The 25,151-nt window shown below is 53.3% G+C and overlaps 10 protein-coding genes and 1 non-coding gene across 11 annotated transcripts in view; 5 read left to right on the top strand and 6 right to left on the bottom strand.

Annotated features, from left to right (window-relative positions):
- Positions 1-3,052: 3,052 nt before the first annotated feature.
- On the bottom strand, positions 3,053-5,073 carry SETTUDRAFT_181454 (uncharacterized protein; the record flags this gene model as incomplete). Its single annotated transcript, XM_008032346.1, has 1 exon — positions 3,053-5,073. The coding sequence occupies one exon, from the start codon at positions 5,071-5,073 to the stop codon at positions 3,073-3,075; it is 2,001 nt and encodes a 666-aa protein (XP_008030537.1). The 3' UTR covers positions 3,053-3,072.
- Positions 5,074-6,466: 1,393 nt separating this feature from the next.
- Positions 6,467-7,300, top strand: SETTUDRAFT_23526 (uncharacterized protein; the record flags this gene model as incomplete). The annotated part of the gene is made up of 3 exons (XM_008031890.1): positions 6,467-6,542; positions 6,590-7,099; positions 7,155-7,300. 3 exons carry the CDS (start codon positions 6,467-6,469, stop codon positions 7,298-7,300), a joined length of 732 nt encoding a protein of 243 aa, XP_008030081.1.
- An 80-nt stretch (positions 7,301-7,380) lies between these two features.
- Positions 7,381-8,244, bottom strand: SETTUDRAFT_157110 (uncharacterized protein; the record flags this gene model as incomplete). Its single annotated transcript, XM_008032347.1, has 1 exon — positions 7,381-8,244. One exon carries the CDS (start codon positions 8,242-8,244, stop codon positions 7,381-7,383), a length of 864 nt encoding a protein of 287 aa, XP_008030538.1.
- A 275-nt stretch (positions 8,245-8,519) lies between these two features.
- Positions 8,520-9,626, top strand: SETTUDRAFT_165705 (uncharacterized protein). Its single transcript, XM_008032348.1, has 2 exons — positions 8,520-8,936; positions 9,003-9,626. Exons 1-2 carry the CDS (start codon positions 8,535-8,537, stop codon positions 9,348-9,350), a joined length of 750 nt encoding a protein of 249 aa, XP_008030539.1. The 5' UTR covers positions 8,520-8,534; the 3' UTR covers positions 9,351-9,626.
- Positions 9,627-9,734: 108 nt separating this feature from the next.
- SETTUDRAFT_60790 (uncharacterized protein) lies at positions 9,735-11,603 on the bottom strand (the record flags this gene model as incomplete). Its single annotated transcript, XM_008031986.1, has 2 exons — positions 9,735-10,483; positions 10,514-11,603. Coding segments are annotated over 2 exons (1,839 nt in total), but the record flags the coding sequence as incomplete, so codon positions are not given.
- An 869-nt stretch (positions 11,604-12,472) lies between these two features.
- SETTUDRAFT_44147 (uncharacterized protein) lies at positions 12,473-13,662 on the top strand (the record flags this gene model as incomplete). Its single annotated transcript, XM_008031983.1, has 2 exons — positions 12,473-13,043; positions 13,097-13,662. The coding sequence occupies 2 exons, from the start codon at positions 12,473-12,475 to the stop codon at positions 13,660-13,662; spliced, it is 1,137 nt and encodes a 378-aa protein (XP_008030174.1).
- Positions 13,663-13,783: 121 nt separating this feature from the next.
- On the bottom strand, positions 13,784-14,859 carry SETTUDRAFT_97192 (uncharacterized protein; the record flags this gene model as incomplete). Its single annotated transcript, XM_008032349.1, has 2 exons — positions 13,784-14,624; positions 14,681-14,859. 2 exons carry the CDS (start codon positions 14,857-14,859, stop codon positions 13,784-13,786), a joined length of 1,020 nt encoding a protein of 339 aa, XP_008030540.1.
- A 648-nt stretch (positions 14,860-15,507) lies between these two features.
- On the top strand, positions 15,508-17,919 carry SETTUDRAFT_157115 (uncharacterized protein; the record flags this gene model as incomplete). The annotated part of the gene is made up of 2 exons (XM_008032350.1): positions 15,508-16,966; positions 17,144-17,919. The coding sequence occupies 2 exons, from the start codon at positions 15,508-15,510 to the stop codon at positions 17,917-17,919; spliced, it is 2,235 nt and encodes a 744-aa protein (XP_008030541.1).
- Positions 17,920-18,157: 238 nt separating this feature from the next.
- SETTUDRAFT_142403 (glycoside hydrolase family 62 protein) lies at positions 18,158-19,135 on the bottom strand (the record flags this gene model as incomplete). Its single annotated transcript, XM_008032351.1, has 1 exon — positions 18,158-19,135. The coding sequence occupies one exon, from the start codon at positions 19,133-19,135 to the stop codon at positions 18,158-18,160; it is 978 nt and encodes a 325-aa protein (XP_008030542.1).
- Positions 19,136-22,138: 3,003 nt separating this feature from the next.
- SETTUDRAFT_96925 (uncharacterized protein) overlaps positions 22,139-25,151 on the bottom strand; it is a gene marked incomplete at both ends in the record, with an annotated part of 6,357 nt that continues 3,344 nt past the window's right edge. Inside the window, one exon of the mRNA XM_008032352.1 lies at positions 22,139-22,536. Coding sequence (XP_008030543.1) covers positions 22,139-22,536 — 398 coding nt within the window. The remainder of the gene's footprint in view (positions 22,537-25,151) is intronic.
- SETTUDRAFT_t71 lies at positions 22,902-22,998 on the top strand. Its single transcript has one exon. It is a non-coding gene; the product is annotated as a tRNA-Ser (tRNA).

The following is a 25,151-nucleotide window of genomic DNA, read 5'->3' on the forward strand; positions in this document are numbered from 1 at the left end:
GCCCCGCCGTCGCGAAGCCGCTCCGAAGTCATAGAGCGCCCAAACACAGCGCTCAAGCCCATTCCGCCAGCCCAGCGCTCACGGCTGCCCACCACGCTCGCCTCGTCAGCCAGCAAGACCAGCAGCCGCATCAAGCCTCTGACCGACCCCACCAGCCTGACATGGACCCGCGCACGCCTGCAAAAGGAGCGCGACGACTGGTGGGACACGCAGGTCACGGGCTCGGAAGAGATCTGGGGAGCCATTCGCCTGGCCGCACAGCATTTGCAGGCCGGCCAGCTCCAGGAGGCTCAGACGATGCTTGACGTCACCGGGTGCACATGCCCGACAGGCCTCTTCTGGCGCGGCGTCTACGACCCCACGGGCGTGCAGTACAAAGTCCCCGAATGGGTTGTCGTCGAGCCCGACGGCCTAGTCGAAGACCATGTCGATGACAAGATGCTGGCTGGGCCTGTAGCCGCCAGCCCGGATGCCCAAGACGACGACGACGACGGCCCGGACGAGCTGGCGAGCGTGCGTGTGAGGACGAGTCATGATTCAAAGGACGTTATACTCGACATCCACAAGAAGGACTCGGTTGCTGTGATTATCGGTAAACTCAAGGAAGCCGCACAGGTATGTTTATTTATTTATTTGTTTTATACCCTTGACTGCGTGTGTGTGTGTATATATGTATTCATGAGGTGACACGCTGCTAATATCCACATGCAAAAAAAAAAGATCAATGCCTCCGCCAGAGTCCGCCTAGCCTACGGCGGCCGCGTATACCACGACTACGAAGTCCTTGAAGCGCAACCACATTGGAACTTTGCCAATGGCTTTGTGCTGAATGCTCTTGTTTTTCAATAATCATCTTTTTTCTTTTTGGGGGGGGGGAGTTCTAGTTTTCTGTCTACTAATGAATAGCATAATCATCACCACTCTCCAACACTACTACTACTACTACTACTACTACTACTACTACTACTACTACTACTACTACTACTACTACTATTAGTACTATCAGTACTGATACTTATCACCATGTAATCCCTCGAGTTAATTTTTTCCTTTCTTTCTTTCTTTCTTTCTTTCTTTCTTTCTTTCTTTCTTTCTTTCTTTCTTTCTTTCTTTTATTGCTCAAGTTTTTTTTTCTTTCCCCATCTTTTTTCTCACAGCATTGCTCCTTGATTGGGCCCGCTTTGATACCCCGGGGTTTTTTCTTGCACTGCACTGCACACTTGGATGCAATTCAAACACACTGGAGCGGTTGAGGCGGAAACGAAGGCGGTTAGCGTTGGACTGGGACTGAACTGCTGACCAGGGCTTGCTGACAGGGGGGAGGGAGGGAGGGGTGTGGATGGGGATATTTGTGGGGAGGGGAGGGGAGGGGAAGCCATCCATGTTTTGAACAGCTTCAGCTTCAGCTTCAGCTTCAGCATCAGCTTCAGTATCAAGATCCTGTTCTAGTGTCGGTGTGTCTTGATTTCCTACCAATACTACTACTACTACCACTTCTAATTTATCTCAAAAATAAATAAAAAAAATGCTTTAATTCAAATCTAATACATGATTTACGCTGCAATCGGTTTAAATCCCCTTCTCCCATGCCTTCTCCCACTACTCACTACTCACTACTCACTACTCACTACTCACGTGCTATGTACTATGTACTATGTAGTACCAGTCCTGCCCATGACGCTGCCGACGATGCTCATGCTCATGCTCATGTTCATGTTCATGTTACTGATATGATATCACGCCATGGCCTGTTCCTTCCTTCCCTCCCTTCCTCCCTTCCTCCCCTCCTCTCTCACTCCTCTTCTCTCTCTCTCTCTTATTTTCGTGTGGGAAGTGGGTGGGGACTACGAATACAACATACAGTACGTAACACGAATTTTAGTATTTTATGTTATGCTGCGCGTTGTTCTGATTAAGCGCGGGGGATGTACGTACATGTACATGTATACATATAAAGTTACGAAAGCACATCTCCCCACCCCCCCCCCACCCCCGGCTCCATCACCCCCGGCTCCATCACCCCTGCTCCATACTTACCGTCCCGTTCCACATGTCACGCGGGCTTTGGAAAAAAAGATAAAATGCGGGAGATGGGTCACGCGGTGTACGGTATTTGTGATCCCCCACCCTGTCTCCTTCCCTCCCCCCCACTCCCGCGTTTGGATTCGTTTGTGCTGTGTGCTTTGTGCTTGGTGGTGTATTTGGTGGGTTGGTGTCTGGTATTTTGTGGTGTTGCTGAGTGCGGATATGGATGCCGGGATGCGGACACGGATGCGGGATGTAAATAGTGGGTTGGGGGTTGCGGCTACGGTTAGGGCTAAGTACGGCTAAGGGCTAAGGGCTAAGTAGGGTGATGTCATGCCATGTCATGTGATGGGAAACGAAACGAAACGAATCGAAACTAAGTACGTAGATGACTAGCTGGGCTAACTACAGTACGTAGGTTTGTGTGAATGGACACGTAGAGATGGAGAGCGATGTGTATGGATGGATGGATGGATGGATGGATGGATGGATTGATAGAAAGATAGATGTGTAGAGGCATGGCTAAGGATAAGGGCTGAAGATGGAGTTCTCCATGCGCAGTAAGGCAGGGATATGTATGTAGATGCATGCATGTTGCATGTTGCATGTTGCATGTGTATCTGTTGGCCATGGTGATGGCGATGGCGATGGCGATGGAGAGGAGAGAGGATCTTACTGCTAGAGCGTAGTATAATTATTTTTCAACAGTAAGACTAGAGTGCGGAGTTTAAATTGGAATGCGAATATCGCGAGATAGATGCGGGTCTGAGAGTGGAAGATGTGGGGGAATGATGCTTGTGTGGCGTTTTTGGGTGAGGTTTACGCTGTTAGATGGCAAGAGGAGGGCTGGAATGTGCAAAGGCATGGTTTGTTCTGTATTGTGTATTCCAGTTGTGAAATCTACTATATTAACATATTAAAACCACTCGTACAACAACTGCATAGCAAGTTTCACAACTACAATACATAAAAGACACCCTATTCATATACCATAAATACGCATTGAAAATACTAGACGCTACTAATACAACACCACAAACTGCAAAATCAACTATAACTCCCCGCCGCCCAACTCCCCCTACTCTCACGCGACCCCCGGCCCTCCCACGAAATGGTGACTTGGTTCGGACTCCCCTTCTCGCCCTCGGTGTAATCATAGCGGATGCGTTTCCAGCGCAAACTGCGATAGTCTTTGATTTCCTCGCCGCTCATGTTGAGCCCGGGCTCGGCGATCTTGGCCACGACAGGCCGCAGCAGCATGGCCATGCTGAAGTAGCTGTCGTCGCGCACGATGGTGCGGTTGGCGAAGAGCACGAGGAGAATCAGTGCGAGCAGCTGGATCAGGCAGATGCCGCCTAGGATCCCGAAGACGTACGGCCACTCGACGTCGAGTTGCTGGCCTTGCGATGGCACGCTCGACTGGCCGTGTACGCTGTACTTGATGCCGTGGTCGTCGAAGGCGGCAACGGCGCCGATTGTAAAGCGCATGAGGAGATCTTGGATTGCGGGTGCGTCGAGGTTGCGTGCGGGCGACCACTTGGAGCCCTGGCTGTAGGACCGCGCTTGTCGGTCGTACCACTCGTTCCACGGGATGCCCGTCCAGCCGATGGCGCCGGCGGCGGTGCGGGCAAAGGCGTCGGTGCCGTAGACGGCGGCGCAGTCGGCGCCTGTGCGGGGAGAAATGTCGTGGTTGGCCGTGGCCTGCGAGACGTCGCTCAGCGTGCTGTTGCATAGGAAGAGGGCGGTGGTGGTGACGCGGTCGCCCTGGTACTGTAGCACCGTGAGATTGGTGCAGCGCGGGCCGCAGTGGTCGGCGACAGACACCATCCAGCTTACGGAGCCTGGAGCGGCTTCCATGAGGTAGTAGGGGGTGTAGTTTTGCTCCGTGGGGCGGCGGGCGTTGACGTAAAGGGGGAGGTCGGCCTCGTTCCAGACAGTGCCGTTGTCGCCGACTTCGAGCTGCTCGCAGGATGCTTGGGCTGTGACTTGGCGGGAGCTGCTGAGATAATTTGTGTAGGGGCGGGCGGGGTCGCGGTTGAAGAAGCGGTATTGGTATGTGTCGTTGGACTTGTAGATGGGGGTGCCGGGGAGGCTGGAGAGATCGGTCTGAATGTTGTCGAGGTTGAAAACGGGATACGCCATGGCTTCTGTGCCAAAGGTCCATGCTGCCTCGAGCGACGACTGGTTGGCCAGCGTGTACATGTCGGTTTCGGGCGGGTGCTCGTCGACATGCCAGGTGTTGAGGTTGGCGACACTGACGCTCCCGGGGACGAAAAGCGGAATGTCCGAGTTGTTCATGGGCCAGAACAAGCTGAGGAGGGCGACGAGGATCTGCGAACCAATGTTGATGCTGAGCCAGACAAGACACGCCAGCCACATCCACTTTGTGCCGTCGTCGCGGACGTCTTTGAACCAGCGGAACCGCCGAAGCCATGTCTTGCCGCGCAGGCCGGGCATGGAGATGAGCATGAGCTTTGTGACCTTGGCGAGCGAGCCAAAGTGAAGAATCAGATCAAACACCTCGAGGCTGACATAGCGCCGCGCGAGAAACGACCATCGAAAGAACGAGGCGTAGTGCTTGAGTGACGCGAGCAGGTTGAGACCAAGACACAGCGAGAGACCAATGGTGAGCGAGTTGAAGATTCGAACGTCCGTCTTGGACAGCACAATGGGATCCTTGAAGCCCTCCCATCCCCTGAGCGTCAGACACATTACTGCGCTGAAGAAGAAGGTGATGAGCAGTCTCCTCGCACCCGTCACCATGAGCTGTTTCCTAGCCTCGTTGTGATTGAAGTGCTTGGCGTGGTGAGGATGGCGCCGTTTTTCGTGCTTGATTCCGTCTTCCACGTCGAGTGTCGAGCTGCTTAGTTGTGCGTATATGCCGCCTTTGGTTTCGATCATCTCGGGAGACGTGACCATGGGTGGTGGGTATAGCTGGTGGTCGATTTGCTGCATGGCGACATCCCCGCTGTCATATCTTGTTGCGACGGGGCTGATTAACGGTGCATTGTCGTCGTGTATGCTGTTTATCGTCCGACTGCGCTCCATCTCTTGAAGGATAGATGAGCTTGACGCTCAACTTGGTATCAAATTTATCTAATCTATCCAGTCTTGCCAGTCGATTCCGTCTATCCAAGTATGAATCCACAAGTTGCTGTTGCGCAAAGCTCAGCCTCGTAAGTTGTAAAGACTGTAAATATCTATGTTGATACCGGAGGCGTTTGTGGGTATGAGGCTAGCGTGCGGAAATGAAGAGTACGGCGCGCTGGAACCTCTGCTCAAGTCGAGAGCTGTCAGCGTGAGGCAGAGCAGCAACTGCGGCGAGCGGTGATTTAACATAGACAGACACTCTTATCGCCTGGTTGTCGCGCTACACAACATCGCGTGGCGAGCTAGGCAAGATATTGGGGGCTGAAAAGCGGGTGGCCTCAATAGGCGCACGCGTAAGGCTCTCCGCGTCGTGGGGAGGCGGCTGAGCAGCTTCAAATGTGCACGATGAGCGAGACCAGAGATGTCCAAATGCACACAGACATAATAATAGTAAGCTGCAAGTATTCTAACGACTGCAGCCATCTTCTCGCACAACTACGGTACTTCAGCCTGCCCCTCTGTACGACAAGTTACAGCCCGCACATGTCGTGCAGGCTGAGCCCCATGCCAACGAGCAAACCGTGGATCTGGGATTGTTATTGTTAGAATCTGTAATCTGGCGGCGCGCGGTGATTTGTCCAGGTGGATGGCATCGCAAGCCCATGGGCAGTGTCCAAGCCACGCCAAGAGAAGTGTTTGGGGGCTGAAATACCCGCTTCGAGCGTGCATGATGTGCCGGCGGGAAGTAGCATAGTTTGGAAAAGCTTGTCGGATGGTCCATGCTGTGCATATCGGTATCATGAAGACGTGTGTCGAGGCGTCGATTGGATAAGCGGTCGTGGTACGCAGTGTGGCAGTAAAGGGGCTACAGCACTGAATTTCTGGCCGTGGAGGTGCGAAGGAAGAAGAAATTTGCCGACGTGCAGGCAAGTATTGCCTGGATCGATAGCACTACACGGAGTGTGACGCTGCTAGAGAGATGTCCTTGCTGCATTTACCCCACCGAATGATGGAGTGGATTTGGCAATCGAGGGTGAGGATGCCTGGATGCCTGTAGGATGTTTGGGTCACGTGCGCTCGGCCACCTGCACATATTCAGCCTATACATGGAGAACCTCTGTCTTGCCCACTGCACGACGCTCAATTCATACGTGTTTTTGAGCGGGCCACGCAAATATCAGGCAGCAGCGACATATCTGATTAGCTAGTTTAACAGGTCCCCACATTGTACCCAGCACTAGATGACAAATGGACTGTGGAGCACATACGACGAAGGGCGTGATGCTGGACTACTTAAAACCCCATTTCCTTGCATCTGCCTCTAAAGACTAATCTCTATACCCAATCCATCATGTCGTCCAACAAAGTCGTGCTCTATGACCTTCCCAGTAAACAGGGCGTCTCGTGGTCCTTGAACCCGTGGAAGAGTACGTCGTGTCTCTGCATGCATTGCAACTGTACTAACAAGTACAAGCTCGCATGGTTCTCAACTTCAAGAAGATTGACTACGAAACCGACTGGGTCGAGTACCCTGACCTAGCTCCCCGATGGAAAGCTCTCGGCATCCCTCCCAATGACAAAAATGACCCAGGCTACTTTGCCGATTACAGCAGCCCTGTCATCAGATATGCCGACGGAAGCTACCAGATGGACTCGTGGCTCATTGCCCATGCGCTCGAGAAGCAATACCCGACTCCTTCTCTGCACCTCGACGATCCCGTTGTGCTGCAGATTCGGGATCACGTCGCAGCCATGACGAAGCCGCTTGTTCCATTGGCTATTTCCCAGGTGCCCGTGGTGCTGCTGAACAAGCCGAGCGCAGACTTCTTCTACGAGACGAGAGAGAAGGCGTTTGGCAAGCCGTTGGAGCAGGTGCGCAGCGAGGCCGACGAGGAAAAGTGCTGGGAAGAAGCCGCAGCTGCAGCCAAAGTGACGGGAGACTTGCTGCGCAAGAACGGAGGTCCGTTTTTCCTAGGTGAAACGGGTAAGTTGGCACGATTCGTATACGCAGAGTGACGTTGAGTCTAACCAACAGGCAGTGTCGTATGCCGACTTTATCTTTGTGTCGATGGTGCACTTCCTCAGGTGCATCGATGAGAAGATATTCCAGAGATATGTGGCGCTCGACGAGACATTCCCCAAGGTCTACGCTGCGTGTGAGCAGTGGTTGGGGAAGAAGGATTAAGTAGTCGCGAAATGTTGGTTGAGTACGGAGCACTTTACACGATGGAACATATTCTGGTAACGCCAAATATCAGATGTATTTCATATATGCTCGCTGCGAAGAAACAATGGGACATCAGTCCTCTCCAAGAGGTACACAAAATTGCACACCTTTGGTCTATGCGTTACAGAATCGCCCCTCATGTCGTCCTGCATTGGCAGTTCGACGTCGTCGACCTCGCGGCGTTCCACCAAGCGCCATAGGTCAGCAGGATGCGGGAACGCTACATTTCTAGGCACCGCATCCGACGACGGATCAAGACAGTCAAACCGCTCTCTAGAGTATGACAAGGCTATCCAGCGGGCGCGCGGCCTCGTCACGAGCGCCAAGTTGACCATCATAACCACTAATGGGTGTATGGGGTCGTGGGGTGCAGTAGAGTCCAAATCAGCAGTGGCATAGGAACGAATGGCTGCGGGGTACGGCAAGGGGACATGGATGTCTTGGGAGCAAGCAATAGCGTCCGACGTCGACTTGTCGACTACAACAGAGTACGAGGATCGCTTGCACACACGCAGCAGGGACTTGTGTTCCAGCAGATCGACCGTGTCCCAACGCATACAAGGCAGATCCGCCGCCCTGGCATTCGGCCCACGCTTGCTTTCACACTGGTAAATCTCCTCTTCACGCGCCTTGCCGATCTGTATGGCAACGTCCGAGTAGTCCAAATTATGTACCTGACCCGGGCGGTCTACGTGCGAACGCAAATGGAAAGACAGTAACGATGTTCCGCAGCCTATGTGCAGCAACTCAGGCTTGGCTACGTGACAGGTGTCCAGGACACTGGCAAGGTAGGGGTCCAGGGCGTTGGGTTCTTCGAGCCAGTCAAAGGGGTCGGCGTTGGTGGTGAAGCGGTCATCCCAGTATTCCTGGGAGCCAAAAGAGGGTGGTTGTTTGAAGGGCATTGTGGTCTGGCGGGGAATCGGGCGCCAGAACTGCTCCTGGGGTCAGTCGCCAGCGACCGTGGACAGCTCAATATATAGGACAAAAGGCGCCGTGCAAAAAATTAAAGCTTGGCGGTGTGAGTGTCGAGCGCCTGTGCCTGCAGGAGAGGTATGGGTACCAGCACGATACGCGCCCGGCCCGAGCTTTCTCCGCGCATCGAAGATCTTTGGGCCCACGACTCTGCGGACTTCCGAGACGGCCAATATCAATATCACCACCACCACCGCCACACTCACGCCCACATGCTGTAATGGCAGCCCTCCAGTCGATACCACGCTTCCTTGTCCCGCGGGGGCCTCTCCTCGTGCGTCCACAGCCTCGCGGGCTCCTCCAGCTGCCCGCGCCCGCGCCCCACCGCCGCCATGCCTCGTCCATTACCCCAAAAGGCCTGTCAGAGGAATTCCGGCGGCGACGAGAAGCCCAGCAGAGCAGAGGGACGCCCGTGATACCCCAGCCCGACCAGTACCGGCCGCCGTCCCACAGCAAGCGCGCCCCCAACCGGCAATTGGAGAACCGCGTCTACGGAGCGCCCTTGTCGGAAGAAGACCGCAAGCGCATGGCGACGAAGAAATATCCAAACATGATGAGTCCCGAGGGCACCTTTTCGCATTGGTTCTTGCACAACCGCGCCATCCACCTGTGGATCACAATGGTACATGCTCGCAGCAGCCGCCCTCGCCCCCAAGAAACACCCGGCTAACCCCACCAACCCCCGCAGGGCATCCTCGTGTCGCTTGCTGTAGCAGCATGGTACATGGACTTTATCTCCAAGACGGTCTTCGCACACCTCCTGCCCACGCGCAAGGACTTTGTACACCACCCGATTGAATCGACGTCGCGCTTCATCGACGTGTACAAGATGCACATAGAACACACGTCGCAGGAGTACCAGCAGCAGCGCCTGAAGAAGGCCGAGGAGATTGAGAAGAGGAAGCAGTACAGGCTGGAGAGGCAGCGCAAGGCCGAGGAGAGGGGCGAGGAGTATGTCGAGGACCCCAGGTATTACATTGGGGAGGACGGCATCCGAAGGAGGAGGGTGAAGAGGTGGTTTGGAATCTGGGAGTGAGTGCCATGCTTGCCATGCTTGCCATGTCTTCTGGCACGGCATGAATGCGTCAACTTGAGTGGTGGTGGAGCACTGCGCCGCGTCAGTGGCTGAGGAGGGGGATATAGTGTCGTACCGATACGAGACAAGAGTGGCTGAAACAGTCGACACAGCGTCGAATTGCAGTTGGTGAGTAAACCATGAGCAGCTCCATATCGGGCCATGTACATTAAGCCATGTACATTAAGCCATGTAAGATATTGATATCACGCCAATGGGTCCGAATGCAGAAGCTGGATTAAACACTATCTATGCTCGCCCAAGAATAGCATCACCTCTGGTCCTCATCACCCCCCCCCTCCAACCAATCCACCTCTCATCCCCCGGCCCCATGCCCCTTTCCACGCCCTCTATCCCACACAACCCCTCTACGTCATCCGGTACCTTCCACCCCCTCATGGCCTCGACGCCCGTCGCAAAAACCATCATCAGCCCCGCCTCGGTATGCCACCCAATATGGCAATGAAACGCCCACACACCAGGGTTATCCGCCACAAAACTAATCAGCAGCCACCCATACGCCTCGACGCTCGCCGTATCTCTGCGCAGCGGATTCTCCAGGCTAAAATGCTCCTTCTGCGTCGAATCTCGCTCCAGCAACGATGCAGGCGGGTATCCGTGTCCCTGGTCCAAGACAAAGAACTTGTATCCATGCAGATGGAACGGGTGGGTTCCGTCATCCAGGTTCTGGATCAGCACCGTGATGACTGTATCCGTACTTGCCGTCTGGTATGTCAGCTGGGGACCGGGGGCAATGAGCGGCGTGTCCAGGATACCGTTGCCAGCACCGGTATGGAGGAGCTCGGCAGATGACGAGCCAGGGGACTCCAGTGCTGGTGATGGCGGCTGGGAAAGCAGCGTGTGCAGAAGCGGCAGCGAGCCGTTTATGCGAAACGAGCTCTCGTTTAGATAGCCCCGTGCGAGGCGCCAGTCGCGGATTTGGAACGACGACCGCAGATGCAGCGTGTGCTGAAAATTGATTGCCGGGGCAGCCATAGCGACGACGGGCGAGAGCTGCGAGGTGTTTAGGTCACGGCATTCCACGTCGATGATGTCAGGCCAGTCTTTGCTGTCTGGTACTAATTGCGAGTTTTCTTCTGTTCTGGAGGCTTCGCGCGAGCGACGAGGAGAATGGTACGACAGCACGCCGCGGACTTCTTCTTGCAGCTCGGGCTCCTCGTACGCAAAGCAGTGCGTGATCATCCTCGCGCGGATCCAATACAAGCCCTTGTTTTCCGCGTCCTTGGGCGGCGAAACAACAATGCTGTAGCGCTGCGCGGGATTGATATTCAGGCGATGGATGCTCTGCGGTGCGACATCTGTGCCATCGACTTCAGTGACTAGGACCTCGTGCTCGTCGATTTGCAGGGCGAACTCTGCGAAGGCGCCGACGTTGATGACGCGGAGTCTTGTGTTGGTTTCCCAGGACAGGCTAAACAGGGCGTTGCTGAGCTGCGACGAGTCGCAGTGGCGAGACGGCAGGGCCGAGCAGTTGCGTACGTTACGCCCGTTTATCAGGGCTGAAGGCGGGACCGGCTCGTCGTTTTCGCTGCCGGGCGCGAGATAGCGGACGAGCAGGCTGGAAGAGAGGTCGTAGTAGTGGTCGGAGAGCATGACTACGCGATCCTGCTCGTACGGCACTTTCTGCAGCGCACCCTTTTCTTGGTCGGGGCCCCGAGCGTGGATGATGAGGGGGCCCACGAGCCCGTCTGACGCTTGCATGCTCATGTGCGAATGGTACCAGTATGTTCCTGTTTGGCCGGCGACGCGGAACCGGTATGTGAAGCTGTGGCCGGGGGCAATGGGACATTGGGTTATGCCGACTGTGCCGTCCATCCAGTTTGTCCCGTTTTGGTACAGGCCATGCCAGTGGATCGATGTTGCGTTTATCGCGTGGTTGTGGACATGCACAATGAGTTCGTCGCCTTGGTTGCATTCTATCATGGGGCCGGGGAACGTGCCGTTGATGAGTATCATGGGGCGGTAGACGCCATCAGGGTTGAGCTTGTGGTCGGATATAATCCATGTGTACTCGCGAGTTGTGGGCGGCGCGTTGAAGTCCCATGATGGAGAGAGGATGTAGTCTTCTTCTGGCCGTAGACGTGCTGGACTCGGTGTTGTAGTGGACGTCTGAGGTTTGCCTCGACTTACTAGGGCTTGGCGTGCTAGAAGAAAGAGTGTGCAGGACAGGAGGAGGGCAACGAAGATGGCCTTGATCCAGTACTGCCGCGGTTTATGATGTTGTGCGGCTTCAGTCTTGTCGCTCCAACGCGGCTCTGAAACCCCATCATTATTCGAGCCATGCAGCAACCCAACCTGCTCTTCCCGATGCGGTGAAGCCGTGTCGGACAAGTCTTCCAAGTCGAAGCTCTGTCCGCGGCCCATTGCGGCAAATTCGCGGCCTCCTGGCTCCAAAAGAGATGGGATGGGAGACGAGTCCGGTAAAGTGTAATCTGGCAACGACCAGCGCTGCTCAAATTAGAGGCTGCATCGTCGGGGTAGATGGTCAAAGAAGACCCTCTTTCTGGTTGTCGCAAAGTCGCAGAGTCGATGAAAAGCCTCGCCACCTCCTCGGACGACGCGCATGAGGCGCAACGATGATCGCTCGCATGCGTCTAAGCTATCGCCCATGAGGCATGTCATCCTCTAGCTCTTGGCCGCAACGCGCATCCGCCGACTCGTCCAGTCCAATCAGCCCCGCACGTTCAGAACCCGTCACCTCCAAAGCTTGTCGACCTTCCTAAAAAGCTTGGCCTTGTGTATCCAGCCTCCGAGCCGCTGATTTAGTCCTCTGCCACGGGTCTATTGCCAACTTTCTGATTCGCTGGCATTAATTACCATGTAGAGCCTTCGCGGATAGGCATAGTTTGTGCACAGAGGCCCCGGCGCGAGTGGCTCGGGGCTACCAGTGCAGCAAAAAAAGGACAGGAAGAAAAGGCATGGCGATGTCTGCATTCCCCTCGCTATCCGGGTGTTGTCCTTTCATTTTTTTCCTCTTCTCTTGGTGGCATTCCCTGGTAAGAGCGGTGTTCAAAAGACGACAAGAGCAGGATCAACTAACGATCGGCAGACTTGCTTTCGCCATGAGAACTCCACTCGTTTTTTCGCTAGCGTTTCTGGCAACTCTAAGCCCGGTGTCAGGCGATACAAAAGTCAAGGGCAAGGCATTTGATCGCATAGTCATCATCTGGCTTGAAAACACAGACTATGATCTCGCAGCCGGCGACCCAAACCTAGCATGGCTCGCCAAAAAGGGCCTCAGCCTGACAAACTACTTCGCCGTCACGCATCCTTCCATGCCCAACTATGCAGCCTCCATATCCGGCGACTACTACGGCATCAACCACGATGACATGACCGCTATTCCCTCCAATGTCTCCACGCTGGTTGACTTGCTTGAAGACAAAGGCATCAGCTGGGGCGAGTACCAGGAAGACATGCCATCTGTTGGTTTCCAAGGCAAAGCATACCCGAACCCCAAGACAGGCGCGAACATGTATGTGAGAAAGCACAACCCAGCCGTCTTGTACGACTCGGTAGCGCAGAGCAAGGACCGGCTTGAAAAGATCAAGCCCTTGACCATGTTCAAAGACGACTTGGAGCAGGAAAAACTGCCACAGTGGATGTTCATCACGCCCAACATGACCAGCGATGGTAAGCAATACAGACATGTTGTTGTTTTTCATTGAACACTGACAATCGTGCAGGCCACGACTCGACCGTAACGGTAGCAGGATCCTGGACGCGCAAGTTTGTCGAGCCCCTTTTGACCAACAAGAAGTTTATGCAAAACACCCTTGTCATGATCACGTTTGATGAAAACCACAGCTACGGCAAGCAGAACCGCATCGTCGCCATCCTGCTTGGCGACGCTCTCCCCGCAAACCTAGTCGGCGCAAGCGACGACACCTACTACAACCACTACAGCGAGCTCTCCACGGTGCAAGCCAACTGGGGCCTCCACACACTGGGCCGCTGGGACGTCGGCGCCAACGTCTTCAAGTTTGTTGCGGAGAAAACCGGCGACTGCGTGCGAGAATGGACTGGAAAAGTTCCCCTGAGCAACATGTACTTCAACGCGTCATATGCGGGTAAGCTGAGCCAGAAAAACACATCGGTGCCCTGGCCGGTACCCAACACAAATGCCGTTTATGCAGGACGAAGTGTTCTCCCGGCAATCAAGTCGACATGGGGGAAGTTTGTCGATCAGTCGGCCTACACGACTGCGCTTGAGATTCCAGATGGCATGCATCCCGAGGCTGAGTTCAAGTAATTGGATATTTGATCTACATATATGCAAATAAGGGGGTTTGTTTCTGTAAATAAAGATCTTTTTACGGTACTACAGTACATAAGAACCTGTGTTACTGGCGAAATACCAAACTCCCCATGTCCTACGTCTTCCGACGCAACACCGCACCCACGACCTGTATTCTGCACACATCAGCATATGCACCCTTTCCTATCTCTTCGGGCCACATGTCTGGATGTAGGATCGAGTATTCGAGCAGCTCGCAGTCATTGACGTGTTTCAGTTTCTCCAAGAAGGCGTCTTGCCCGGGATCCGCCGTCGGTATCGCCACGCCCGTATACACGACTATGACTCCAGTTGGTGACAAGAGGTCCATCCCTTCCTCAACAATACGTATTGATATGTCCAGGCCAAATCCAGCGCCGCCATCGGCGTAGATGGGGAGATCCTCGCCGTCGACGCTAGAGGCAATGTATGGCGGATTGCTCACAATGAGATCAACACCATGTGCTTTCATCTCCTTAGGTAACATAGCATACAGATTTGACTCTGCAAAAGCGACTTTTACTTCTGCTAGATGTGCGTTGACACCGCCCAAGCCCAATGCATGGGGATTTAGATCTAGGCCCGCCACCTTTGCCCGAGGGTACCTTCTTGCCATGTGTATTGCGCCAGCACCAGACCCGCAGCACACATCTACTACCGACCTCGGTGCTTGCGGTAGATGGCGCGGTATGGTTTGTAGGAACGACACAAAGAGGTATGTGTCTGGGCCGAAGAAGACGGAATCCGAGGATGCGGGGAAAGAAGAGTGGATGTAGTAGAGCGAAGTGGTGGCGGGATCGCGACTCAAGGGGTTGGGTAGATAGAAATTCGACACGCGGATGGTGGAGCGGTAATCCGTGGCATTGTCCTGGATGATGGCTGATACTCTGCACAGACTTTCAAATACAGCATCTGGTAGTATCGACTTGAGTGTTTCTCTAAGAGTAATTTAGCATGATGCGGAATGCCGTCAATGTGTATGCATCAAGCTCACCGTGTGCAAGGTAAGTTCCATCCAAAGAAATCGTATGCGTTCTGTGCGTGCTCCGTCGACGCATTTGAACGTCTTTTTTCTACCACCCTGCCCTGCGTCTCTGGGGAAGGGCACACAAATGCATAGTTTGATTTTGCCAAATGCTGCGTGAGGGCTTGGTAAGTGCCAAGGTCGGTCATTGTCAGGATTACTTAGAGTACCGCCAGCGGCCTTCCGAGGGGGACTTGATAACACAACGTGTGCGTGGATGCAGACATGACAGCTAGAACCACCAAATGATTGGAATGAATGGCCCGCGGAACATAGCACGGCTCAATGTGACGTTGTTGTTGTTGTCATTGGACGTAGTACGAGGCATTGTTCTGTCATGTTGGCGTCTTGGCCCACGAACAAAACATGTCATCTAAATAATGGATACCGCACTCGGTAAAGTCTGCGACCACGACAGAATGCCAATGCAAGGAACGTGTGACCCTTAGCATCTCGCATGAGGGATTTTCGGCCTAGAACAAGAATACGGTATGTTTGAATAAACCCAAACCGCATGGTTGACATGGAGCACATGTCTGACGTCTTGCGGGGTGCATGGCGGCTAACCGCATTTCGTCTAGCCTACCGTTTTTGGCATTAGCCATGGGATTGACAGAGCGGATACTACCTAAACATACACCGTCACTATTGTCAGCATGATTTGTACGTCGCGTTTGCCTTGATGGATCCCTCGCCACATGCACGTCAAGTCGGAACAAAACCACGGCACTCCCCAATGGCTCGTGTAAAGGTTCATCTGTACTTGCACGAATTGCCAAGCACGACACCAACACACCATGTATATTCTCCAGACAACAACGGCAGTGCTGATAGCATTCCTTGCTATCATTGCGTATAGCAAAGTGCGAAATCGTCTAGCGAGGGCCTGGCCCAAGGAGAAAGACTTGGAAACACTACACAATTCGACTGGAGTCCCGATTACAGATGCCAAGCTGCCGATTCAGGATACCGAGTGCAAAGATGCTTCTGGTTCCGGTGAAGCCGATGTTGCCGAGAAAGAGCTGGCGACACTGAAGCAGCTCTACTATAAGCTGCACAATCTGGAACGCTATCCCGAAGTCCTCCCCGAGTGTCGCCAACTGCTTTTGGCCTTGCTTTCTTCAACTATTGCCGACGCAATTAGAGAGCCGGAAAATACGATTCTATCTGTCGAACACTTTTCACTGGACGATTTGAAACATTTTCTCAAAGCCAAAGACATCAATGTCACCAATCAGTGGGAGGAATACCTTGCTCGCCGGCGGGCTGGAGGGCCACGTGAAATGTTTGGCGATAAAGAAGAAGCCAAATGGTGGCTCAAGCAGGCTGCTCCAGTCAAATACGTCGATGGGGCATGGCTGGGACATATCAACAAGATCAGCACGACATTCAAGTATCGTCCGATTACCAAAAACGCGTGGCAAGTCATGTCTGAAGAGCTGGGAGACGGCGACGTAGCAAAGAACCACGTAAAAGTCTATCAGGATCTCATGGACGACATTGACGCGAGGCTGCCTGCAGCCGACACGGAAGATTTCATTCACCCACGGCACGGTTTATCCGAAGTGCGGTGCTGGAAAGCGGCTCTAGCCCAACTCACCGTGTCCCTGTTTCCGCACGACTTTTTCCCGGAAGCCCTGGGCTTCAACATGGCCTACGAGAGCCTGCCTTTGCACCTGCTCAAGACGGTCAAGGAGCTGCGTGAACTGCGCTTGAACCCCTATTACTTTGAGCTGCACATTTCCATTGACAACTCGGACTCTGGCCATGCGGCAATGGCCATGGCGGCAGTGGCTAATTACCTGCGTTTGATTGAGGCAGACGAGGGCGGCGAGGCTGCGCAAATTGCATGGAAACGCGTACAAGCTGGCTACATTCTTGCTGAGGGCTTGCCCACAACACCCGAGAGTCCGTCGTTGAAGCCAAAAACCCCTGAGCGATTTCCTCGCACCGAAACAGAAGCCCAACTCATCGCCATCTTCGCGGCAAAGAGCTCTGTCGCCCACAAAATTCATTGCAACAGCCGCTTGCGAATCGGGCGCCGCTCTCTGGTCGACTGGCTGGAGCCCCGTGCCTTTGAAGCCGCGCAATGGCAGCGCGAATTCCTCGACGACCTCAGCAACTGCAAGCCGTGGGTGGTGCGCGGACGTAGCTCCCAAAGCCGGTTGATCAGCGAGTTGTCGTGGGAAGGCAAGATGTTCGGCAGCTTCACCGAAAAAGAAGTGGGTATCGTGAGCGCCTGGATCGACGAGCTGAGTCACGACGCCGCCACTGTTCCAGACCACGCAAAACTCGTCGCACAACAACAACAACAACAACAACAACAACAACAACAACCACAACCACAGAAGCAATTGGCATACTGGCAATTCACCGGCCAAATTTCCGTCTCCCCCCACAGTCTCCTCCACGACGCCTACGCCTTCCAGCAAGATTGGTGCCGTGCCCGCTCCGGCCGCGGCCTTGACCTGCTTACCCACTATCCGGTTCTCTGTACCCACCCCCCTGAGCCCGCCGCGGCACGTTGTGTGCGCCGCGAATCAAACGATCTCAGGATCGGCAGCGATGCGAAGACGCTTGATGTTAGTGCCAGCAGTAGTGGGGTGTATGTAGCCAACCTCCTGCCCCTATGGTTCGCATCGCCGGCGCTTCTGGAAGCACTACCTGCAGTGCCAGTGCGAGCCGCGACCAGCTTTGGGTCTGCGGTTGTGCGCGTGGTTCGCGCCCAATGTGGCTTCAGCGCCGAGGGCACGGGGGTCGCGGGCATGGACGAGGTCCACAGGACTGATAACGGCCTCGCTATTGGCATCGTCGAGCTTGGACTGGAAATGTGCCGTTCCGCTGGCGTAGACCGCCCGTCTAATTTGAGGGGCGCTGTGGCGGCCTTTGGCGAGCATACCGAGTCTTTTCTATTTTCAGAAAATATGCTTTGGCGAGCCATGCGGTGGCGCGCGCATCGTGACTTGCTCGTCGGCATGGCGTGGGCCTTCATGGAGCTGCATCTAGTTCTGGCGCAGAGTGAGGGATGTGCTGGGCAATTGCTGTCTGTCCAAAGCCGACGCATCTTACAGGCCATTGCACTTCGAGAGAGAGCCGGGCTGGAGGTATGCAAGCTCGAGATATACGGTGATGAACAGCGCAAGGCGGATTTCTCTCAGGGGTTAGCACAAGCTCGAAGAGCCATTCAAGCATGTTTTGTAACACAATAGGCATAGAATAATGTACTTCACTCGAAAGGCAGATGTGGATGCAGAGACAAAAGTTCAGGCAAGGGACATCCACAAGTGATGCCCCCCAAGATAAGATTCAAGACTATACAGCGAATTCAAAAAAAAGGAAAAACTACCACAAACCCGTCCTATTTACACTCTCGAAACTCAAAAATATGTATTTACAGAGAAAACCCTGCCAGAAGGTTGTTAAAAAAAAGACTTTTTGGGTGTTTTTTTACTTCTTGAGGGTGAGGAGACCGGGCCTGTAGGGAAGGCGGTCGTAGTCGCCGCCGGCGCTGGGGTTGCGGCCCTGGTACAACAGCTGCAGGTTGCAAGGGTCGACGGTCATGGTCTGGTCGTTGGTGACCTTGACCAAGTCTCCGTGGGAGATGTCGTTGGTCCAGGTGGCACCGCTGTTGGCCTTGCCGGCGAAGGGGTTGCTCTCGGTGGCAGCGTTGGGAGTCCAGCTGCCGTCGAGGCTCGAGGCAGTGAAAGAGCGGAAGTAGCGGCCTCCGCTGCCAACAGCCTCGACAATCATGAGGTAACCGCCGCCCTTGACAGTGTAGACCTGGACAGCCTCGAAGAGGTTGTTGGTCGAGTCGCTCATGACGACGGTTGAGGAAGAGCCGAAGTTGCCAGGGAAGTTTCCAATGGGCATGCTGGCGCGGTAGATCTTGCCGTTGTCACCAGCGAAGAAGAGGTACATGTTCTTGCTGTCACCAATGACGGTCTGGTCAATAGGACCAGTGCCGCTGCCAGAGATGGAGCCAGAGAAGAGAGGCCGGGCGGCGCCCCAGCCGTTGACGTTGCTGGGGTTGGACGAGGTCCTGTAGGAGAAGGCAGTGGGTCCCCACTGGTAGCAGAGAACCCAGATGCTCTTGGGAGCAAAGTAGAAGAGCGTAGGGGCAACGGCGTTGAAGCTCATGCCGTTCTGGGAAGCAGAAGCCATGGCGCTGAAGTCGCCAAAGGGGCTGAAGGCCATGGAGCCGTACTTGCTGCCGGTGTCGTGGTTGGTAGCGTAGACCATGTGCTGGCCGTTGTAGGTCGAGATGGTGAAGTCCTTGAGGTTAGCCCATCCGGACTTGGGCTGTGCAAGAGCACCGGACGAGGTCCATGAGTACTTGGTAGGCAGCTTGCAGCTCTGGGCCGAAGCAGTCGAAGCCAAGAGAGCGACGGCGGCCGCGGAGAAGCTGATGTCGGGAGTGAAACGCATGTTTGCTGGTTTGTGGGGTTTTTGTTTTTGCAAGTGAATGAATGTCTTGAGGTGGGAGTGTGATGGTTCTGTAACGAGGGGGCATCTATAAGGTACTTATACCTGAGGCGAATTCCATGGCAGGCTAACTGACGACCCGGCGCCCTGTACACGATACCCTGCACGCATGCCCACCTTGACCGCAAGGCTGCACGCAATGCCGTCGGCTTCGTAGATGTTCCGGGAGTGGAAATTGATCGCCCCCATCATGCATTTAGTTCGGGTATGGTATATTGTTCCGTTGCTGGGGATATATTAAATTACATGATGTTTCAGGGGAATTGGCGCACCTGCACGGACAGAAATGCTCCGCAGTGCGGGGAACAACCCTCGTAGGTGCTGCTTGGCTGCATCCCAAGTCGATTGTGTGCGCTTTGGGAAGCTTGATGCGGTGTGTATATGCTTAAATCCTCATGCAGGCATGTCGACGAGTGCCAATCCCACGGCCGGCCTTGGCATGTGGGTATCCCGACGTCGACCAGTCTTGACAGCGCTGTACGCGGCCACGTTTGTTTTGAAACGCGCATGCGACATATGCGACAACTAGGCGTGCGGTTGCGCTGATTGCTGTCCACGCAAATCTCGGCGGTATTCCCAAGTCGCGAGTGGCAACATGTACCACCGGGTGTTTATCAGCGCCCTGTGGGTTCTTGCCGGGGGCTAGTGCGTCCTAGGACAAGAGCAGGCGGTGGAGTTGGTTTGAAACACCCGGTGGCCGCAATCTAGAAGCAGGGGGGCGGCATGGCAGAGAAGTGCCACCAGTGGGAACGCTTGTTTGGAACCATCCCAAGAAATCAAACGGAAGCTTAGCATGTTTGAGGCGGCATTGCTTGTCATGTGGTGCATTGACCGGCTTGGAGAGAGATTGCCATCATGTCATCGACGTCGACGCCCTGGTCCCGTCCATCTCAGGCGGCTCTGCTGTAGCCGTAAGACTACAGCACGCGGCAGGCCGTCCAGCAGGCCAGTGGTAGTGCAGCAGCCGAAAAGGTCCCGTTCTCAGCCATGTCACTTACCCGCATGACAGCCCAGCCACCGAGCACACCGAGCGCTGCTCTGACCGACTCCGACCGGAATCCGTCTGGCGCGGAAAAATGTCGGGAGGGTGCGCTTCTAGATCGACTCGCGGAATTTCTTTGTCCGTACAAATTACCAGTGGCGGTGCCAAAAAGCGCCTGCATCGTGGCCAACACCATGGCCAAGGCTGATTAGAGCGTTGCCAATGTCTCTACCCTCTCCGGATGATCCCTGACCAAACAGAACGCTCGGCGGCCTTGGCTGGCTGGACTTGGGACTATGTGCAATCTTCATATCAGCCCTGTGACAAGTTTCAGGAATCCAAGAGTCTGTCGCTCTCAGCCACCTCTGAACAGTACGCTTTTTGACCAACGCACCTCCTTTACTATTTACCCTTCATCCTTGATGCTTGATGGTTGAACTGCTGAGTGCTTCCAGTTGCCCTCACGCAGAAATTCTGACAACCATTCAGTGGGTAAAGTGGGCGAGCGCTCGTATCCGTGTTGCTCCACCTCCAGCACATGCGGTCAAGAGTTTCACCGGCTGTGCTCTGCGCACCCCAGATTCTCACCAAGAAACCGAGACTACAGAATGAGAGTAGCTTGAAGAGACAGAGAGCTGTGCTGCTGTGTATCCCAGAGGTCGATGAGATGCCCCATGGGGGATTCTCGTATCTCTCATAGGCACGTGCGTGGATTTCGTCCGATTAGCTCACTGACGCAATGGGAGCTCTGACAGAGTATCTGGTGTATCTTCTCCCGTTTTGAGATTAGAAGCGTCACCGGCGTCAGTAATCTGTGCGGTAGACGGCGCGATTCCAGTAGTAGCTCTCTTCGATCTGAGGACATGGATACGTAGGTTGTTGGTGTCCAGCCGGATTGCGCGTATTATGGCATCTGGGCAAGACCAAAAGAGGCCAGATCGGCCATCCGAGCCCCGTTTATGGACCGAATCGGTTGTGGAGTGTGCAGATAAAGAATCGGGGAAGAATAGAGTTCAGAGTGTTTACTTGTAGAAAGCTTGTTTGTATGTTGTTGGTAACCAATGTAGTTGTACTACAGTACATGAGTCTACCCAAATAGACGCTAGATGGCACATACCTAAGCGAACACGTGCAAGTCAGCTTACTCAGCTCCTGTTGCGCCATCTGCACGTGTAAGCTGTTTATCTGTTCTATCGCTAGCAGAACATGCCACTGGATTAGCAGGCCCTTGAATTCTCTCAGCATGACTGCACTATACACGATACAAGGGAATGTCAGCGAGCACGTGACCATTTCGCTCCAACAACGCATATTCTCGCCCATGCTCAGCACTTGCGGCTAGAAACGGGTATTTCCATTTGCGCTTTTATAGGATCCCTCCAATAGCTGAACTGGCCCGGTGGAGAAGCGTTGATAAATCAGGCAAAAATCCGGATGCACTTTTCCTAGTGGTTGTGCTGGCGGCTGTATCCTCCCTACATCCAGGCTAAGTTGCCATGACACATTTTGCAACTACAAGACCTCGCGCACACATGTTGGGGCTGAAAAATCGCAATTCGCACGACCCGTTCTGAGGCTTCTTAGAGTTTTGCGCAGGACCTGCTACATTTCCATTGTTTTCTTGGCGCTGTCTATTCGGTCAGACTGCATCTTACTTGGTATCAAGATTTCCCCGAACCCTCGTCATCAGTGGTAAGCGGCGCCTTCTCGTACGACTCATGCGTTTGTAGGATAGCCTTATCGCTCCAGATAAAACCCGCAAAATTCCACAGAGATGGGACAACGGTGATGGCGATCGCTGCAAATGTCTAAGTATTTTTTTTTCGACTTGTGGGGCCATGGACGTACTGGCAGGTTGTTACTCTGCTACAAGGTAGCACTTGTTTCATGACAGGCCGAAATAGAAATCGTTTCATGCACAGACCTTACTCGGTCTCTCTCAGTGAATTTTAGTGTTCACCGTTTCACAGATACACGCCATCCTCACCCGAGCCCTGGGCTCCATCGCCGTTGCCGTCGTCCCTTGCCGCTCCGTTCGTTGCGACAGGTACGCTTCCATTGACCTTGCCTTCGTCTTCCTTTGGCTTCCAGGGAAGACCTCTTACGTCTCTCACTTCATTCTTGATTGCTTCTCTCCTCTCTTCGAACCGGATCATGACTTGCTTGTTCTCGAGCAGTGCCTCGTAGCAATCCTTGTCATCGTGCTCACGCGCAAACTCTTCCAGCTGCTGATTACTCGATTCGAGGTGTTTGATTTGGTTGGTGAGCTCCGAGTACTTGGCGTAAAGCGATTCAACAGACAGGTCTTCAAGCGCTTTAGAGAATCGCGTAAATGTGATGGGGGCCGCGTCGGCAGACATGACTGGTAGCAAGTCGAAAGGGCCGGTTCGATCGACGTATTTTTTTTGAGTTTGGGTGGCCCGCCGAGGATGATATGCGACCCGCGACGGTTGGCGCAAAGATGTGCAAGAGGAAAAACGCTGTTGTGGCGACAGGCAGGTAAAGCTAAGGTTGAAGCGTTCCTGCGTCGTGGCGGGGTAGCTGGCCGGGAATAGTTCGACCCCCGCTTCGCCTTACCACCTACGTCCGTCAAATATTGGTCGCCCTGGTAATAACAAACGGCGCCATCCGTCCCGACCGCACGCGACCGGGGTCGTCCCCCATGCGCTGCATTCAGCCGCATTCTCCAGAATATATTAGGACAAACTACAATTTTTCGCATCAAAAGGCACTTTGGCGGAGTGGTTAACGCGCTGGCCTGCTAGTCCCATGGGAAAGCCAGCCAGTTCCTTCGGGAGCGAGAGTTCGAATCTCTCAGGTGTCGCTTGAACCACTTTCTTTTTGCTGTTCAGCGCGGTTTGCTATGCATACTTTGTCATTCCGTACACGAAAACCTGATTATTTGTTTTTGGTTGGTTTTAACGGGATCAGCGCTTTTCACAGCGCGGTGGAACGTACAAGAGAAGATGGCAGCGGGGTACTATGACCTGTACCTTGTGCGCATAGCATACACTACAGACTTTTGCGGAAAGCTGGGGAGATATACTTGATCTCGTTCTACTTTATTATTCGCATTGTATACGACTATACGATTAGAAGGTATCGCTAGATAGCGTTGTACGAAGCAAAACAGTATGTTAACATTTTATTTTATTTCTTGTATCAGGATAAAGACGTACATTAAATAAGTTTTTGAATCCTTCACTGTGTATAAGAGGAAACTTTCCAATACTTACTAACATTCAACAAGCGAGGTGATGGTGCGGTGATTAAGCAGATCTAATCAGGTTTGGAATCTATTGCACCTAGTGAGAGTAATAGTTTTCCGTGATTGATAGAGAAGAAACACCAAACGTATTAATGTTTGATACTTTTGGAGGATAGGATAAGTGGTCCACCGGGCCTTACTTGTCTTGTGTCTAGAGCGATGAGAGATGTGGAAGTGATGAAATGTGTCCACCATCTCCATCTCTTCTACACCAACACTAAAAACATACTGCTGTATTCTCGTTTCCCCAACCAACCTACCTATTATTTCCACGTTGCTGTACCGCTAGAATTCTCTTTTCGTCATAATTCTAGTACCTTGGCAATGGCGCACCCATGACTCTACTACGACCATGCTAGTCCTAATAATGGTAGCTAAAAGTCTACACAGGTTAGGCAGTATGCGGAAACCAGGATATGCGCATCGCACAACGTAGGACTAAGGGAATACTCGAGGAGCATAAGTTGGTGGCCCATTGACTTACCAACGGAGACTACTAGAGATACCATTTACCTTTCTTCAGAGCAGAGGAGACTTGTTTAAAGCAGATCAACTATAACCTTATCATCATCATCATCATCATCATCATTATAGTTGAGATAAGGTGCAGAGTCTACACAGATATCCAAGAAGCGTAATCAATAGCGTTCATGAGTTTGCCGTCTCCATATCCATGGCCAGGAGATGCAAGCACTTGACACTGCGCGCGAGACGATGGAAACAACAGCACTGATATTTTTTTTATTTCCAGCGCGAATCCCGCTTCACGCTATGTAAATGCACAGTATACTCAATCCACGATGCTGGAAATATTTATCTGAGTCTCTAGACTATAACTGCTAGTGTTATGTATATATGTTTGTACAGTGTTAGAACTCTAAGCTTGTTGATAGCGGGGTACAGTCGCAGTGGCGTTTTAACTGGATGGGATATACATTGTTTACAGAACGGACATGGTAAATTGCCCACGGAAAGGTAGATGGATACTCAACAGTGTGTTTGTGGTTGTCGTGGACACGGATAGCTTGTTGTAGTGGGGGGTTGTACGTAAGCATAACTAGCCCCACCACAAAGTGCGCGCGACCACAAAGTGCGCGCGCGCCTTACAACCACCTCAACCTCAACGCGTCGTATCCCCACCACCATGGCCAATATTGAGGCTGCGCTTGCAGCTATTAATGCCCTAGGACCTAATAAGCCTTTTTCGTATACAGATATTGCAAAAAAATATAGTGTTGTTCGATCTACGCTTACCCGAAGACACCAAGGCCTACACGCCTCACGCGCGATAGGTGGCCAAAAACGGCAGCTCCTCCACCCACAGCAGGAGCAGGCCCTAATCGCCTATATCAATCGACTAACAGATAGAGGCTTACCACCTACTCAGCCAATGATACGCAATTTTGCCTCACAGATCGCCAAGACTAAGGTTGGAGTACACTGGGCTAGTCGCTTCGTCCAGCGCTATCCTGATCAACTTACCTCAAGGTGGGCAAAAGGCCTTAATAACTGTCGCCACAAAGCAGATTTAAGAAGCAAATACAACCTCTACTTTAGCCTCCTACGCGATAAAATTAATCAATATCACGTCGAGGCGCGTCATATCTACAATATGGATGAGAAGGGCTTCATGCTTGGTATCGTAAGTCGTTCAAGGAGGATCTTTAGTAAGGCCTCGTACGAGGGCATAAGGAGGAGGACTACGATAC

This window comes from Exserohilum turcica, assembly GCF_000359705.1.
Source record: "Exserohilum turcica Et28A unplaced genomic scaffold SETTUscaffold_7, whole genome shotgun sequence".
Classification (NCBI taxonomy): Eukaryota; Fungi; Ascomycota; class Dothideomycetes; order Pleosporales; family Pleosporaceae; genus Exserohilum; species Exserohilum turcicum.